The sequence below is a fragment of the Psammomys obesus genome, unplaced genomic scaffold (genome assembly GCF_907164565.1).
Source record: "Psammomys obesus unplaced genomic scaffold, mPsaObe1.curated_primary_1811, whole genome shotgun sequence".
Lineage (NCBI taxonomy): Eukaryota > Metazoa > Chordata > Mammalia > Rodentia > Muridae > Psammomys > Psammomys obesus.
The window spans coordinates 40383423-40400310 of NW_026591086.1; the positions used below are offsets into that span (position 1 = coordinate 40383423).

General features: G+C 36.9%; 1 protein-coding gene across 8 annotated transcripts in view; it reads right to left on the bottom strand.

Moving 5' to 3' along the window:
* Positions 1 to 16888, bottom strand: part of Mycbp2 (MYC binding protein 2) — a 246544-nt gene that overhangs the window by 114363 nt on the left and 115293 nt on the right. For all 8 annotated transcript variants that reach the window (XM_055609971.1, XM_055609975.1, XM_055609972.1 and 5 more), the window contains 7 exons: positions 15895 to 15991; positions 14589 to 14781; positions 13952 to 14226; positions 10190 to 10411; positions 5891 to 6082; positions 3685 to 3891; positions 2531 to 2662 (listed from right to left, as the gene is read on the bottom strand). In XM_055609971.1, coding sequence (XP_055465946.1) covers positions 2531 to 2662; positions 3685 to 3891; positions 5891 to 6082; positions 10190 to 10411; positions 13952 to 14226; positions 14589 to 14781; positions 15895 to 15991 — 1318 coding nt within the window. The remainder of the gene's footprint in view (positions 1 to 2530; positions 2663 to 3684; positions 3892 to 5890; positions 6083 to 10189; positions 10412 to 13951; positions 14227 to 14588; positions 14782 to 15894; positions 15992 to 16888) is intronic.

The following is a 16888-nucleotide window of genomic DNA, read 5'->3' on the forward strand; positions in this document are numbered from 1 at the left end:
TAAAAAACATAACTGTGAAGTCAATTACATTTTTATTTTGGGTGAAATTTATTCAGAGACAATAATATCCATATAAGCACAGGAAAATAAATCCATGTGAAACTGTCCAGAATATGGACAGAAGAAAACAGAGATACACAGAGATTCAGATACTCATGCTTTATGACCCAGAAGGTTTGTTTTTGGGCTTTTTAAAAAATTCTTTATTAATTACACTTTATTCACTTTGTATCCCTCCTGTGGTTCCCTCCCTCCTCCCATCCCAATCCCTCCCTTCCTCCACCCTCTGCATGCATGCCCCTCCCCAAGTCCACTGATAGGGAAGGTCTTCTTTCTTCTGATCCTAGTCAATTAGGTCTCATCAGGAGTGGCTGCATTGTCTTTTTCTGTGGCCTGGTAATGCTGCTTCCCCCTCAGGGAGAGGTAATTAAAGAGCAAGCTAATCAAGAGGGAGGACTCTTGCTAAAATGCTCAATCATATCAAGAAGGGCAAAGAGGATGGACATCAGAAGAAGGCGAAAAGAGGGAATAGGTCAGGAGCCTGACAGAGAGGACCTCTGACATGAACTGATTGGGCTTTTTTTTCCCCCCCCCAGATCTATGGTGGCTAGTTTTATGTAGTCTTGTCAGAGGGGAGAACCATAATTGAGAAAATGCATCTATAAGATCAGCCTGCAGGCATGCCTGTAGGACATTTTCTCAGTGACAGATGTGTGAGTCAAGTCTATTGTGGCTGAGGCCATTCCCAGGCTGGTGGTCCTGGCTGAGCAAACCATGGATGGGCAGGCCAATATGCAGCACTCTTCCATTTCCTCTGCATCAGCTCCTGCCTCCAGGTTTCTGCCCTGTTTGAACTTCTACCCTGACTTCCTTCCGTGATGGACTACAAAGTGGAAATGTAAGACTCCCTCCCCCACCCCACCCCTCAGCTGTTTTAATCAAGGTGTTTATCACAGCAATAGAAACTCTGACTAAGACAATATCTAAACTATTTGGGGTTTTTGTTTTTAAGATCTATCTTTTCTGTGTGTGTGCATGTGAGAACTAACTCCAGTCCTCTATAAGACTATTAGCGCTCCTAACTGCGGATGCATCTCTCTAACCATCAAAGCTATTTTTTTTTCTATGCCAGAGGTTTATTAAGTGGGTATGGAGGGAGTGGGAGAACAGGACATGGTGGGGAGAGAGAAAGAAAGGGGAATGGGGCACAGAGAGAGAGAGAGAGAAAGAGAGAGAGAGAGAGAGAAAGTATGAGAGAGAGGAAAGAGAGAAGGGTAAGAAAGAGTGAGAGAGAGAGAAAGCAAGAGGAGAGTAAGAGCCATCAAAGCTATTTTTGATGAAGTGTCTGATGAGTCTACTTTATACTTTAAGCTCTATTTCAAAATAATATTTGTTCCTCAGGTATAATTTAATGTTACCGTAACATTGAGAATTACTGTAATGTAATCCATCTAACTTTGCAAATGCTTGCATTTTATTTTCTAAATACTCTTTTCTTTGTATTTATTTTAAATTATGTGCATACGTGTTTTGCATACATATATGCGTGCATGAGCATCATGTACATCCCTGGTCATCAGATCCACTGAACTGAAATTATGGATGGTTAGAGCCACCATATGGACCCTGGGAACTGAGCCTGGGTCCTCTGGATGAGCAACGAATCCTAACTGCTGAGCCATCTCTCTGGCCCCCATTAATATTAATTCTTAAGACCATGTTTGTCTTTCTTTAAAGCATTTTCAGTGCAGTATAGGTTGGAAAGACGGAGACTAATACTTGATCATTTTCAATACTCTGCTACACAGAGGCTTGTGCTCTGTGGCCACTAATCAGTATAACACTACAGTGTGGATATTGATCTTCCTCACCAACCGAAGAGGCTCAAAGCAGGAAAATGATGATTTTCTAGATTTAAGAGATCTCACAAGGGAGAACGATGTAGCATTTACTGAAGCTGAATAAAAACTACTCTGTATCTTTCCTACTTACATTGTACTAATCCTCTTAAAAAGCTGAGTCTGTCTTACCCTGATCTAAGGTTGTCTGACTATAGAACCTAACAATTCTTCTTAGTATACCAGACTTTGATATGTGCAAAAACAGAGCACAACAGAATACAATTACAAGAATCTTATGTTGTAGTTGGTATATACATAAGTAGTTAAAGCAGAACAATAGATTAATAATTTAGGAGAAGTTATAGCTAATGAAAATTCATGGGTTACTTTTCAATATACTTTTAAAGGGTTTATTTTTAAATTATGTATATGCATACATATCTATGTGGGAGTATAGGCATGTGAGTGCAGGTGCCTGAAGAGGTCAAAAAAGGGTGCTGGGTACCCTGAACTTTAAGTTACTGGTACTTATGAGCCACCTAACATGGATGCTAAGATCCAAACTTATGTCCTCTGCAAGAGCAGTGCACACACAATCACTGTGCAATCTCTCAAGCCCTACTCTTCACTATTTTTAACTATATAACGTCACCTTTTAGTTAAAAAAAAAAAAAAGTGGTTGAAATTACCTTTAAAGGAACAACTTTGTCCAGTCTGATTTCAGCTATGTCACTGGGTGAATCGTCTGTTGTATAAGTTCCTTTAACTAATTCGAGAGATGTCCATCTATGAGAATGAGTGGAATCGCCTGCATGTTCACTCTTAGGAAGATATAAAAACAAAATTTATAAGATGCTTACCTTTACTGTAAGACTAATTCTTATTATAACTCTTTATTGTCTATAGGTAGTTTGTTGCCTTGTATAAAAAAAATTAATCATGGGCTGGTGAAGACAACTCAAAGGGTAAACAAGCTTGTCAATAAGCCATGGCAGTTTGAGTTTGATCTCTGAGATCCCCAACATGCTGGGGAAAACTGGCTATCACAAGTTGCTCTGTGACCTCCACATATGCAACTTAGCATGTGGATGCATGTGTGCACAGAAACTCACATACACAAATAAATGTATTTAAAACTGGGATTAGTCAGCATCATTAGTCTATGATTAATCATTAGTCATTATCTTTATACATTCTCAAGAAAGCTTTTGCTACTCTAAGCTATTTACTTTAATCTTGTTCCCAGAATAGAGTAAAACATAAATTGACTAGTATCATCTTATATCTTGGAAGTAGTTTAGCATCTTTATGGAAAGACTGGACAACGAGCCTAATGAAGTAAATGTTAATTAAAATTAGTTGCTCAAAAGAATGAAGCAGACGCTATTTACAAGAAACTTATTTTCATGTTTGTGTCTAATATTAAAGATTCTTTGTAAAAATTCAAACACTTAAAATAAATTTGATAATAAAGAAAAATACAGCTATATCAATCAATAAACAACTATATTTAGTTAATAAGAATTTTCCATTAGCACTTTGACAAAATTAGGACCGTGAAAAATAAAAATAGCAAAAAAAAAAAAAATTTATACAAGACTTGGAATAAAAGGCTAAGTTATGCACTTTCTAGTTTACAATTACATTTAAAATCTTTTCACTTTCTAAATAAGGCAGAAGTGTGCCAAGATGTTCCAAACAACCATGTAAAACACAACTTTTGATTCTGATTTAATGTTGTCTACACACAGGCGATCTGTTAAATTTCTGAAGCATCATCCTATGTTAATGATAAACTCTGATAAGCACACAGCAAGAAAAATGATGTAAGAGTGATACTTACATCATCAACCAACACCTCTAATTCATACTCATGGATACCACCTCCTCCATAGACAGAGAAGCCAACTACAACAATTCCAGGTTTGTCTACTGCAAAACAGATTGCATCAGGGGACCCATTTCCAGTATTCCAACTTCTTCCCTGACTTGTTTTTGTGAATCGGTTAGCACTGGCTTTTACAGAGTGAAGAGAATTAAGTCCATCAACCTGTAAACAACACACACAATTCCATTGGCAGTTGTTAGCCTGAGTAACAACTAGTAACAAATGAAACAAAATATATAATGTAGACTGAACAGTAATTTGAATGATGTATTTCATATTAAGATAACATTTTAAAAATCAAACCACAATCTTCTTGTGGGGAAAACCAAAAAACAGAAGCATCACATTCAGCTAAAACATTCAGGTGAGTTATAAACCATGGTTAAGAAAGGCAGTGGAAAGAGGAAAATAATATCATGCTTCAAAAAATGTAAGGTATGTTTCAAGGTGACCTTATTAAACACATATTTGATACTTAAGTTTTGTTATAATGGCTACAGAACAAGATGTGTGATTGCTACCATTGAACTAATACAGACAAGATTTGTTACAATGATAAAGTTTAATTTATACATAACTTACCACAATTGCAAGAACTAAATGTATAAGTGAGACAGAGATTCTGCTCAGTTTTCATATGCATCTATATACATAACTACAGACAGAGCAAAGCTTTGGAGCTTTTTGTTCTTTAAACACCATGTGTTTAGTATTGCCAGCATGAATTTTGATCATTACTTATCACTTAGCAATGGAACAACTGGTACTGTTCGTGGAGTGGGATAATGTGGAAGGTAAGATGGGATTGGAGTGGAGAAACGGCCCAGTTAGGAGTATATGGAGAACTGTGTAAAGGCAGCACATTTGTAACCCAGCAGTGGGAGATTCACAGGCATATGGCGACCCAGGGCTCTCTGGCCAAACAGTCTAACCAATAGATTGGTTTCCATATTCAGTGTGGGATTGTGTCTCAATAAATATTGTCAAGGATGACTGAAGAAGACACCTAACATCAATCTCTGGCTTCTACACTTATACACATACAGTGAGTTATACCTGTATAACATGTGCATACGCACCACACATGTACACGTGTACAAACAGACAAAGTATGAGAGAGTGAGAATTAGTTCTAAAATGTAAAAATGAGTAGATAGAGAAGAACAGGAAGGCAAAAAAATTATATTTTTTTAAAATCTATTATTTTGTATGTATGGATATGCTGTGCTGGTCTATTAACTCTCTAACTTACTCACTTGAGACAGGCTTTCTCATTAAAACTGGAACTAGACTGGCAGCAAAAAGAGCCAAGACCCTCCTGTCTCTGCCCCTGTAGTGCTGGGGTTTTAAACTCTGGCCTTCATGCTAACACAGCAAGCACTCTTACCTGCTGAGATATCTTTCCAGCATTTCATTTTTTTTTTTTTTTTTACCCAAGAAAATTCTCTTTTCTAAACACATATTCCTGACTGATCTGGAAATTAGTTTCTATGTCTGTTGTTACTGTTCTTTATTTTATTATATTTTATTTTAATTAATTCGAACTAGCTTCAACTTACTTCTTATCAAGTGATGGGACTATAGGCATATATTATAGTGAATGATTCTGTTAAAGATAAGAGAATGAGACTTGTTTGGGGAAGAAACTAACATGAAATGACCATCAGAGGTAAGTTTTATTAATGCAAAGGGCATTGTGACCCTGGGAGCCATGATCAGGCCTTGAGGTGGATGAACATTAAAAAGAAGGTGTATCATGCCAGAGACAATATGATGAGGCTTTAAAGGGGGAAAGGAGCTTCCCTTTAAAATCTGGAAAGGAACTTGATTAGGATGACTAAATAAAAGAGAAAGCTACCATAGATGATGGGAGAAGGTGACTGGGGGAGCCCAGAGGAGCATCTTCTGTGTCTGTCAGAGAGAAAGAGAGAGAGTATGTGTGTGTGTTTTAAGGAGTACTGAGAAGGACTAAAAATTAGTGGTGATAAAGCCCTAACACAACCTGTCCTAACTGTCCCACACAGAATTGTTGGCCTGTCTTCTGACCTCTTTAAGGCTATGAGATCTGGCTACCTACAGTGACTACTCTCTTAAAGACACAGGCTTACCATTCTACAAAAACATGAACTTATTTATCCAGGTTTGAAATATAGCTCCTTACCTCAGACCCTAGGGCTGATGCTGTCAGCTCACTGACAATACTGGCCAGTAGTCCACAGGTGTTGGAGACCAGGTGGGAGGAGAATAGCTCATTTTCTCTCCGAAGGCTGTTTCTCACTGGAAGCACAACAATGACCAGCATCTTCTCCAGCACTTCCCGGAAGCTTGTCATCCCCGAGATGTTCTCTTCACTCTACAACAGGACACATAAGGAGAGAGAGGGCAAAGCTTTGGCTTGTGGTCCCCCATGAGAGTTGTCTGTGTAAAATTCTTCCCAGAAGATACCTAAAAATCTAGACCTGAATTCTTTCTTTTTGACTCGTAATTATAAGATGTTTTTATTAGCTTTGTGACATTTTCATACACTTTCTTTTTTTTAACCATATGACAGTTTAAAAACTATCTACATGATGGATACAGTTTTTATCTTGTTTAAAATTATTTTTTAAAAGCTAAGACTTCAGTAGAACTTAAGTCTATAAAAATGTCTCGTGAATTTATTTAATTCCTACAGAGCTACTCCTTTAACAACTACTATTATATTCAATTTCTGGGGCGGGGGGGGGGAGAACAAATCCCAATCTATACCAGTAGAAAACTCCATTCATGAAATTAGGATTTTCAAGTTCTAAAAAATTAAAATTTCATTAAAATCCAAAAAAAGAAAATTTCCCAGAAAATGCTTAAAAGATTATTAATTCACATCATAGCTAATACAAAGTTCTGTCCTTTATCTCACTCTCCTGTATTATAATCAACTGTGAACACAGTAATTAGCATTTAATTTCATTAGGAAGTCACATTAACCAATCAATCTCTCAGTTTCACCCAAGACTAGTAAATCATATAATTTGGTATCTAGTTGTAATTCTTTCATTCAGCCTCAGTTTTCCTAAATCAGGGGTATTATTTGCTACGACTCAATTTTTGAAACCATATTCTTAGTCCCTGGATAAGTTCTTTTATAATAATTATATTCCTTACTGCTTTATCCATAAAAATATTCATGAAAAATACAGTCTGAGTAAACAGAGTCCTAGAGGCTAAATAATCTTCTTCTCAAATCAAATATGTAAATAAATAATCCATTCAGAAATTACATAATTTTTCTGTTAAAACTGTCATTAACACGACTCACTATTTACTTCCTACCTAAAGTATAATCTTAATGCTATCCATAAAAATGACTTAACGATTTTTTCATATTTTACTTCATCTAGTAACATCTGAGCACAATTACTATAATATTTTGCTTACTTTCTGATTTACCGATTTTTGGGGATTAGAATAATCCACGTTTAATTTAAAACTCAAATTATTTTATGCCTTTCATCTTTCCACTCTCCAGAAATTTCACTTTCCCAGAAAGTCTGCTTTGAAAAAACACTCAATCAGTAATATTTCTTTATAACCAAGAATCTTGTGGTGCTTCCATTACAAAATGCCTGCAGCAGAAAAGTACATGGAAAACTAAGGCAGGATGATGCAAGTTCCAGCTAACTTAAATTATAGGAGAAAAAGGAGAATTTAACACTTTTAGACATATAGGCTAAACATACTAAAATTTATACACCTAGAGAAGCTAAGGAAGGAGGACAACCCTGGATAAGATGATCAATACTCACTCAGAAAGGCAAACAGGATAGACATTGGAAGAGGGAGAAAACAGGAAACAGGATAGGAGCCTACCACAGAATACCTCTGAAAGACTCTACCTAGCAGAGTATCAAAGCAGACGCTGAGGCTCATAACCAAACTTTGGGCAGAGTGCAGGGAATCTTATGAAAGAAGGGGGAGATAGAAAGACCTGGAGGGGACAGGAACTCCACAAGGAGGGCAACAGAACCAGAAAATTTGAACACAGGGGTCTTCTCAGAGACTCATGCTCCAACCAAGTACCATGCATGGAGATAACCTAGAATCCTTGCACAGATGTAGCCCATGGCAGCTCAGTGTCCAAGTGTGTACCCTAGTATGGGGAACAGGGACTGTCTTTGACATAAACTCAGTGACTGGCTCTTTTATCACCTCGCCCTGAGTGGGGAGCAGCCTTACCAGGCCACAGAGGAAGACAATGCATCCAGTCCTGATGAGACCTGATAAGACTAGGGTCGGATGGAAGGGGAGGATGACCTCCCCTATCAGCGAACTTGGGGAGGGGCATGAGAGGAGATGAGGGAGGGAATGCAGGATTGGAAGGGACTGAGGGAGGGGACTATACCTGGGATACAAAGTGAATAAACTGTAATTAATATAAAAAGATAAAAATTAAAATAAAAAAGTTATACTGGAAAAACGAACATGACCAGAAATGAAAAGCCACTGTTTAAAATATTTAAATATTTGAAATGTTCTAAATATATGTTCTAAATGTATGTATGGGCATGGTTAATCATATTCTATGCAAAATGTTAAAATGTACAATGTGCAGGAGGAAAGGAAGGGGAAAAATGATATGGTTTAATTTTAATAAAGAATGTTAAAAAAAATTTACAACTTTCCCCTGGAGGGGCACTAAGGAAGAGAATGCAGCCAGTCCATTTTAAAATACTTTAATTTAAATACATTTAATTATTAATCACTACATGTTAGTATTAAAACATACAACTCTAATAGTAATTCCTAAAAAAAGCACTAGAACAGTCCTAAGTTCACTGCTCATGTTACTTTATCTCAGTATTCTCTTTCAATAAGTAGCCTTTTGTCTAGACATTTTATGTAGTCACCACTCTGTATATATACATACAAGTTTTAAAAAGTCGCCTTGATGTTAAATGTAAGTTTAGCATTTGGAATGGCTGAATCAAGTTCTATCACATTAACATACTATTTCGCTTAGTAATGAACACTGAAAGGTCTAATTAAGGCTTATAGCCTCCTTTTGGCAAATACACACAAAGCTTTAGTTTTCTGAATATTCTTACAGTTCCCTGTGAAAACACTGACAACATGCAGTGTTGAAATGAAAAGTTATCGTCTAAAAATATCTCGTAGTTTGTAGACAATTCAAATGCTGTAAATTTTTTTACCCACTACAACGTAATTAACGTTAATAGGTGCACAATTGCTAAAAGTTTGAGAAAAAGAGATATTTAGACTAATTTAAATCGCAAAAAGCATCTATAAGGTTAGTGTATTTTTTCATAATTTCACCCGCACTGAAATTTAAAAGAAAAAAAATTAACTTCTTCTAATTTTCTAGGAACAAATTATTATCTCGGCTCTTCGTTCCCTGGCATTCATTAATAATTACTAGTAAGGCTGAAGTTCTCCAGTGATGGGACCCTACAAAGATATGTGTCTTTGATTTTTTTTTCTACAGTGCTTTCCAAAAATGTAGAAGCAGTTACTAAATAATGTTTACTATGCCTTTTGTTTTTACAGTGTTTATTTTAACATGACAGAATATTTTATAAACCCATTTTCATAAACGTTATTTATTTCCTTAAGTATTTTATACATTTATTTGTGCATGCATGCATGTCGAGGTGTGTGTAAAGCACACATGGTAGGCAGAGGACAGTGAGTAGGGCTGGCTCTCTTTCTACCATGTAGGTCCTGGTTGTGCTTGGTGGCAAGCGCGCTTAAGTGCTGTGCCATTTGCTAACCCTACTTTAGAACAGAAAAAAAATGCTTATGCTCTCGGTAACTTACTTTCAAATGATACAACAATAAATAATTATGTAGGTATTTACTATATACTCACATTTTTTAGAGGTGAGGTGTCATGCAAATTAACACTGCTCATCATGGTGCTATGAATAAGAATGGCCCCCACAGACTCCCATGCTTGAAAGCTTGGGTCCTAGCCCATGGAACTATTTGGACAAGATTAGGAGATGTAGCTTTGTTGGAGGGGGTGTGGCCTTGTTGGAGGAGGCGTGTCACTGGGAGTGGTCTTTGAGGTTTGAAAAGCTCTCACCAATACCAGTCTTTCTCTGCCTACTGCGGTTGAATCAGGATTTAAGCAAGTACTGTTCCAGTGCCAGTGCCTGCTTGCCACCATGCTCCCTGCCGTGATGATCATTGACTAAACCCCTGAAACTGTAAGCAAGCCACCAAGTAAGTGCTTCTTCTGTAAGTTGTGTTGGTCATGGTGCTTTGTCATGGCAATAAAATAGTAACTAAGACACTTATCATTCACATAAACATGACAGTTAGAGAATAGCTTCTTATAAAATAGATAATCATTTATCAAGTACAGACAGTTACCAATAAGGAAGACTAGCCACCAACCTACACGTCTCCACTTAACTGTTGTTTTCCTTCTCCATTATAAGAGAATTCCAAACTGACGTACCTGGCTGAGCTTTTCCATATGTCCCACCAAAAGCGGAAAACGATGAACTAGTGTTGAGTCGTTCTCCGTGCTGACTTGCTTAACAATCGATCGCAGCAACACTTCTCCATCATATGCAATAGGGAAGATAGAAGTCAGCTTCACAGACGTGTGACACAGAGCTGACATAACAGCTGCAAGGAGCCGGCTACTAGATGTCTTAAAGTTTGCTTCCTGGATATCCTTTTAAGAACAAAAGTAAATAAAGAAAGAACAAAAGTAACCCTCAAATACTGCATCAACATAAACCAGGTTTCCTCACATATACAAGGGTATCTATCACTCAGTCATTTAAGTGGCTTTACTATAGGATAATACCACACCAATACATTAAAACACAATTAAATTATTATCTAGTAATGATGAGGGGAAGGAGACTCAAGAATCCTATAGCAAAGAACTGTTTTTATACATGTGCATCTTTACAATATCCAGTTCTTCCTAGCGTCATTTTCAATGTGAGATGTTAAAGGATTCCCATTAGAACCTATCTAAAACACATTCTGTAAGTATTGAGACTGCTTTTGACAAAAATGAACAAAACAAATTGCACTTCTGTAACACCATTTTACTAAGGTCACAAAATTATGTTATCATACACCATTTTCTGTATAAATCTCAGTACAGCTGTACAATTTTTCTGAATTTTTGAAGTTATCAATTGAGGAGCTCCTCATTCACAAAATTATGCACACATTACTTAGTTCTTCAAACAGTTGTACTACTAGTCAAGCATAAAAGTAAAGCAATATATCATTCTGATCTAATGTTGCAAAAGTGGCGAGAATACACAAACTTGGGGGAGCATTTGAGACTTCTCTGTTTTGTAAGATGTTAGCTATAGACTGTTCTTCTACAACACTTAGTACATTGTTTCCAAACTTGGGAAGGCATGCAATACTATTTTATCATTAAGTAAGATATTAGTTACGACTGTTCTTAGAGATCCTTTTTCAGGTGGAAATGTTTCACGCCATACTTGTTTGCCAAGTTTTCACCACTGACTAAATGCTAACCCTGTCAAATGTACTGAATAGCTACTGAAAGTATAATTTAGTTTTCTCTATTTAGTTAATATGATGAACTCTTTTTTCCTCTCTGTCAGTGCTGGGAACTGAACTCTCACTCATGCTAGGAAAGCACCTCACCTCTGAAACATATCCCATCCCAATTAAGTCTACTGATTTCTAGATGTTAATCCTGAAATTCAAAATGAATACCACTAGAGTATAACAGTATTATAAGAATACCTGTGTCTGTGATATTTGTCCACTATTTATTCTCATATCTCTGAGTATTCTCATATCTCTCGGTATTGAGCATATTATCAGTCATCTTTTATGTTTTCTGAAGGAATTTGTTAAAAATGTTATTTTTTTTATAAATGTTTAAAGACTCTATGAATAACAATATGTGTGTTAGAAATCTTGTTCCTGATTAAGTATATATAATGAATTCTATTTTTTAATGGTCATAAGGCAATTAAGATCCTCCTTTTACCCTTATTTTTGAGATAAGGTTTTGCTAGTTAACCCTGATTAGCCTAAAAGTTGCTATACAGACTAGACTCTTTAAAGTCATTTTTAAAAAGTATGTCTGAGTGTTTTGCCTACATGTACGACTGCATACCACATGAGAGCTTAAAGCTTCAGAAGACCAGACGAAGATGTCTGAGGCCCTGGAATTGGGAGTTGGGACTCATGTGAGTACTGGGAATTGGACCCAGGTCCTGTGAATGAGCTGTCACTGTTTTTCACTATGAAGCCATTGTCTCTCCAGGCCTGACTTCACAATTTTAATCTTTTAAATTCTGCTAGATTTGCTCACATGTCTGAGATTCTACTGGCATAAACAAATCGAATGTATTGCCAGTAGCATAAAAATGTAGCATATACAACTATGAACAGTATAAAATAATAAGACACCATGCTTTGGCTGATATTAGCTATATTATATTTTTGCATTTTATTAATTATTATTATTTATAAGAATTTATTCACTTTGTATCCCAGCCGAGGTTTCTCCCCCCCCCTTGTCTCCTCCCAATTCCACCCTCCCTCACTCTTCTCCTCTTATGTCCCTCCCCCAGTCCAATGATAGGATAGGTTCCTCCCTTTCCCTCTGACCCTAGCCTATCAGGTCTCATCAGGACTGGCTTCTTTGTCTTCCTTTGTGGCCTGGTAAGGTTGCAACGCCCACCCCCATCAGGGGTAGGTGATCAGAGAGCCAGCCACTAAGTTCATGCCAGAGGAATCCCCTGCTCCCTTACCAGGGAACCCTGCCATTAGTATCTCACACATGTGAGCAATTCTTTGAGCTGTGACCTAACAAAGTTAAGGTGGCTGCAAGATCACTGGGTGGTAGGAATTTCTCAGCTCCATTACAGTCTTATGAGGACACCATTATCCATGTGGTCCAACATGGACTGTACAGTACATGATTGTGCTTAATTGTACTTAAAACATGACAGTACATAATTCTACATGGTTGCCTTGCCAAACAATGAAATATATGATCTGAATTACATTGTTTCTAAAAATCTCTCTTAAACTGTATTTCTAGAATGTAAACCATTATCAGGGGTATGGCAGAATTTCATTGAGTAAGTGTAGAAAGTGTAGAAGAAAAGGAATGTGTAAAAGCAGAAATGTTACTGTCCATCTGTCTACAGTGAAGCAAGTAAGAAATGGGTGTACATCCACACACACACATAAAGGTGTATACCCATGTATATGGGTTGGTGTAGGGAGTCACGGGATGGAAAACCTACCCTTTAGGTAAGGGGAAAACATGTTGGGGGCATGGAGGAAGCCATGTGATGGAAAAAGACCGGCTATCCATAAACTGATTCTCACAGACTTAAAAAAAAAAAAAGAATTCTGCTAGATTTAATTAAGTACATGATTTATCTTAGTGAATATTCTATGTGTACTAGAAAAACTATGCATTCTCTAGTTTCATATCATAGTTTATAAATGTCAGTAGAATTAACATTTTGGAGAGATGGCTCAGCTCAGCAGTTAAGAACACTTTCTGTTTTCCCAGAGGATGTATATTTTATTCTCAGCATCCAAATGCCTGTAACTTCAGCTCCAACAACCCTCTTTGGCTCCTCTACTTGACTGCATACAAACACACAATAAAAATAGCAGTAAAATATTAAAGGTCAAGATTGTTTGAATCATTGTTCAAATCTTCTATACCCCTCATCTTCTTGTCTAGTTGTATCGTTAGTTACTGCAACATGATTGTTGAATCAGAGTCAATGTCTCTTTCTGACTTATAGCTCTGTCAAGCATTTGTGGCAAGTATTTTGAAGCTCTGGGATGTGGCGTCTTCATGAGTGAGTGAATGATAGCATGTTTCTCGCTCATTTTCCTCTTTCCTGTTCTTACAGCTATAGACATCCAGAGCTGTTTGGTGCTGCATTTGTTCTGACAGAGCCCCTACATTCTGCCCCCTACCCACTCTCAAATAAGCTCACCTATAGACTGAAAGAAAAAGTCAGCAGCTATATAAATATGGCTGGAAATTTTATAACAAATAGATAATATGAGAGAATGAAACAAAATTTTACATCTTAGCTATAAAAGTGATGCATACCAAATAGATTTCTAACTGATCATTAATAATTAATAAGATAAAAACATCTGAACTAAATTTCTTGCAGAATATTAAGCAATGTATTTTATTTTCAACTAGCATTTTATAAACTTAAATTACCTGATCCAAACAGTTCAGTAGATCACAAAGGCAAGCCCACTGCAGCGCAGGGGTCGGGTAGAAAGAGTGAAAGCAGGCAGTGAAAGTGTTATGACACTCCTGAAGGACAGCTTCTAGAAGACTCAGGGGCTGGCTGAGGTATCCTTGAGGGTCGTTATCTAGCTTCACCATGCAGTGATCAACTCCTTCTGATAAAATTTTTCTTAACAAAGTTCTTGTTTTCCCAATACACTCAGCTAATTTGCTAGTTTCTTCTACAACTGCTTTTCCTGTAGCTTTGAGAAAGTAAAAAGTGCCAATAAACCAATGACAATAATAATTCAGTCATTTACTGTATAGATAAAAATCAAACACCAATACCCAGAAATGAAACTTCTTAAAGATTAAGTTTGCTACAAAATGATTTTTTAAAAAATTACGTAGAGAAAAGAACTGGCAGTAGTACTTAAGTCTAATTTAGTGATTGAAATATTTTATATTCGACAAAAATACTTTAAAAGTAACATTTTTTTTTCTCTCTTAATTTTAGGAGCAACTCATAGTATCTTAGGTTCTTAAACACTGGGCTATCTCCATATCGATTTTCTTAATATCTGAAAATATTTCTTCCCAAAGCTATTTTAAAACTTCACCGTACCGGATACTGGGTATATTTCGCAGGTGTAGACTCGCAGTAGCCGCAGACAGCAGGTCCCCACGAAGCGCAGTCTCTCTAGATCCAGAAGAGTGGCTGTGAACTGGAAGCCTTTCAGTCCTCTGAGCTCTTCAACGCCTAAGACGAGGGTGGTCCAGCTCCAGTGAAGAATGCTCAGTAGCGACTCGAAGCACTCCTAACGCAGTGTCAACACACACCAGTCAGTCACAGGACAGCACAGTTTGAAGGAAAGACCATGACAATGGCATGCCATTTCAAGGCTAACTTGAACTTTCTGCTGAGTTTTGGTGGCTGAAATAAAATACCTGTATATATTTTTACATTTTTATTTTACCTGCCTAGCTAGTTTATCTTATAAAAATGAAGAAAAAAAAGGAACAACTCATATTCACATGCTTCTTTAAACTGATAAATCAATATAGTATAACAATTTAAAGTAGGGCTGAATTACTATAACAGTGATACCTATCTTTGTCTATATATACCTTAACCATATATTAAAATGATAATAAAGACTATAGCCAATTTTTGAAAAGTTTATTAGAAGATACTGCCAAAATCACTATTAAGCTTTTTAAAAATTCTCAAGCATGGATTTATAGGGTTGCTTTTCCGTGCAGTTCTACATGGTCTGGAGATCTTCACACTTATATGATGGCAAACACTATGGAATCTCAGAATGGAGCAATCTGCTCCCGAGTCCTCAGCAAGGCCCAGATAACAGCTGACATAATATAAAAAAATAAAAAATTTAAAATAAATGACTGAATATATTTGTTATATAAATAAATTCAATTACCTAATGACCACAAACCCATTTATATACACACACATATAAATTATTTGAAAGAACAAGAACAGTATGGTCTGAATGAAAAGATAAATTCATTGCTTAGCAGGGCATGTGTCCAAACAGAAAAGTTGTAAGCTATTTCAGATGTAGAAAAGGCAATTAAGCTGGGTATGGTGAGATCATAGGCAACAATCTTACTTTTCCACTACTGAAACTGCACATTATCTTTGCTAGACTATAAAGACCACCACAACAGCAGAGTTTAATTCATAAAACTATGCTGAAGCCAAGTGCACTGGTACATGCCTGTAATCTCAGCACCCTGGGAGGCAGACGCAGGTGGATCTCTGTGATTTTGTGGCCAACCTGGTCTACAAAGCTAACCCAGGACAGCCAAAGCTACACAGGGAACCCTGCCTCAAAATACCACAACAGACAAACAAACTTATGCCTTAGAACTGAGTAGCAAAGCTGAAAAATTGTTAAGTAGCTTACCACTGAGACAGTTCTTGCAAAAGATCTCTTTAAAATGTGCACAGGCTCACTAGTCTGCTGTTTGCCTTTGGAAGCGCTGCCATCACTGGTCGGGAGTCTGATGGTAGAAGATAAACAATATGTTATGTTCAAATGTCCAAAGACAGTTTTTTAGTGTAAAGTTTTTAGTATCAGTGGAGTGCTCAGCTACTAATGGAACGTCTCCATTACCTCCACGATCCCCAAGGCTCAAGGACCACTGTAGAAGAGTGAAAACAGATTTTTAAGATGCAGAGGTTTGGGAGGACAGGAGCAAAACAGTCTCTTCTGCACTGGACTGAAAGGCTACACTCACAGATGCAGAGCAGCTGAGGTTGCCTGCACAAGGCCTGCACAATGACACCAGTTGACAAGCTAATGTGGGTGGGAGAAATCTCCCATGATTCCCCCGCACATGAAATGCTATAGACACTGGCTCCTGAGAGTGGGGAAATCAATTTTCTCCAGGGAAGAACTCCTGATAGGTTATTTAGTTTCAAGTGGTCAGCACCACACACAGAGAGCAACACTCAACGGACTCAGTACAAGATGTCATCTACCATGGTATCATCTACCATGCATATGTGTGTAAGTAATGATAATAATTAAAGAAGAGGTAATGAATTTAAGAGGGTGTGGTGGGCACAGGAGAGAAAAAGGACGAGGATTAAAGATTATATGAATACAGTATTCATATATGAAATATGTTAATGATATATATAATACTAAGTAACTAAATATTGAAATCAGTGCATATCAAAAATTATAAAATTCAGCCAAACAATGAGTTACAGATAAAATTTCAGGTTTAAGTGTATATGAATGAATGAATGTATTAGAAAGAATGAAAAATCACCTTCAAAAATATGTATTTTAAGAAATCAGATGAATAGAAAGGCAAAAGAGGACCATGAAGTGGGGTTATGGTAAGGACAGAGTGGATTTGAAATGAGTGAGATGAGAGGGACAAGTATGG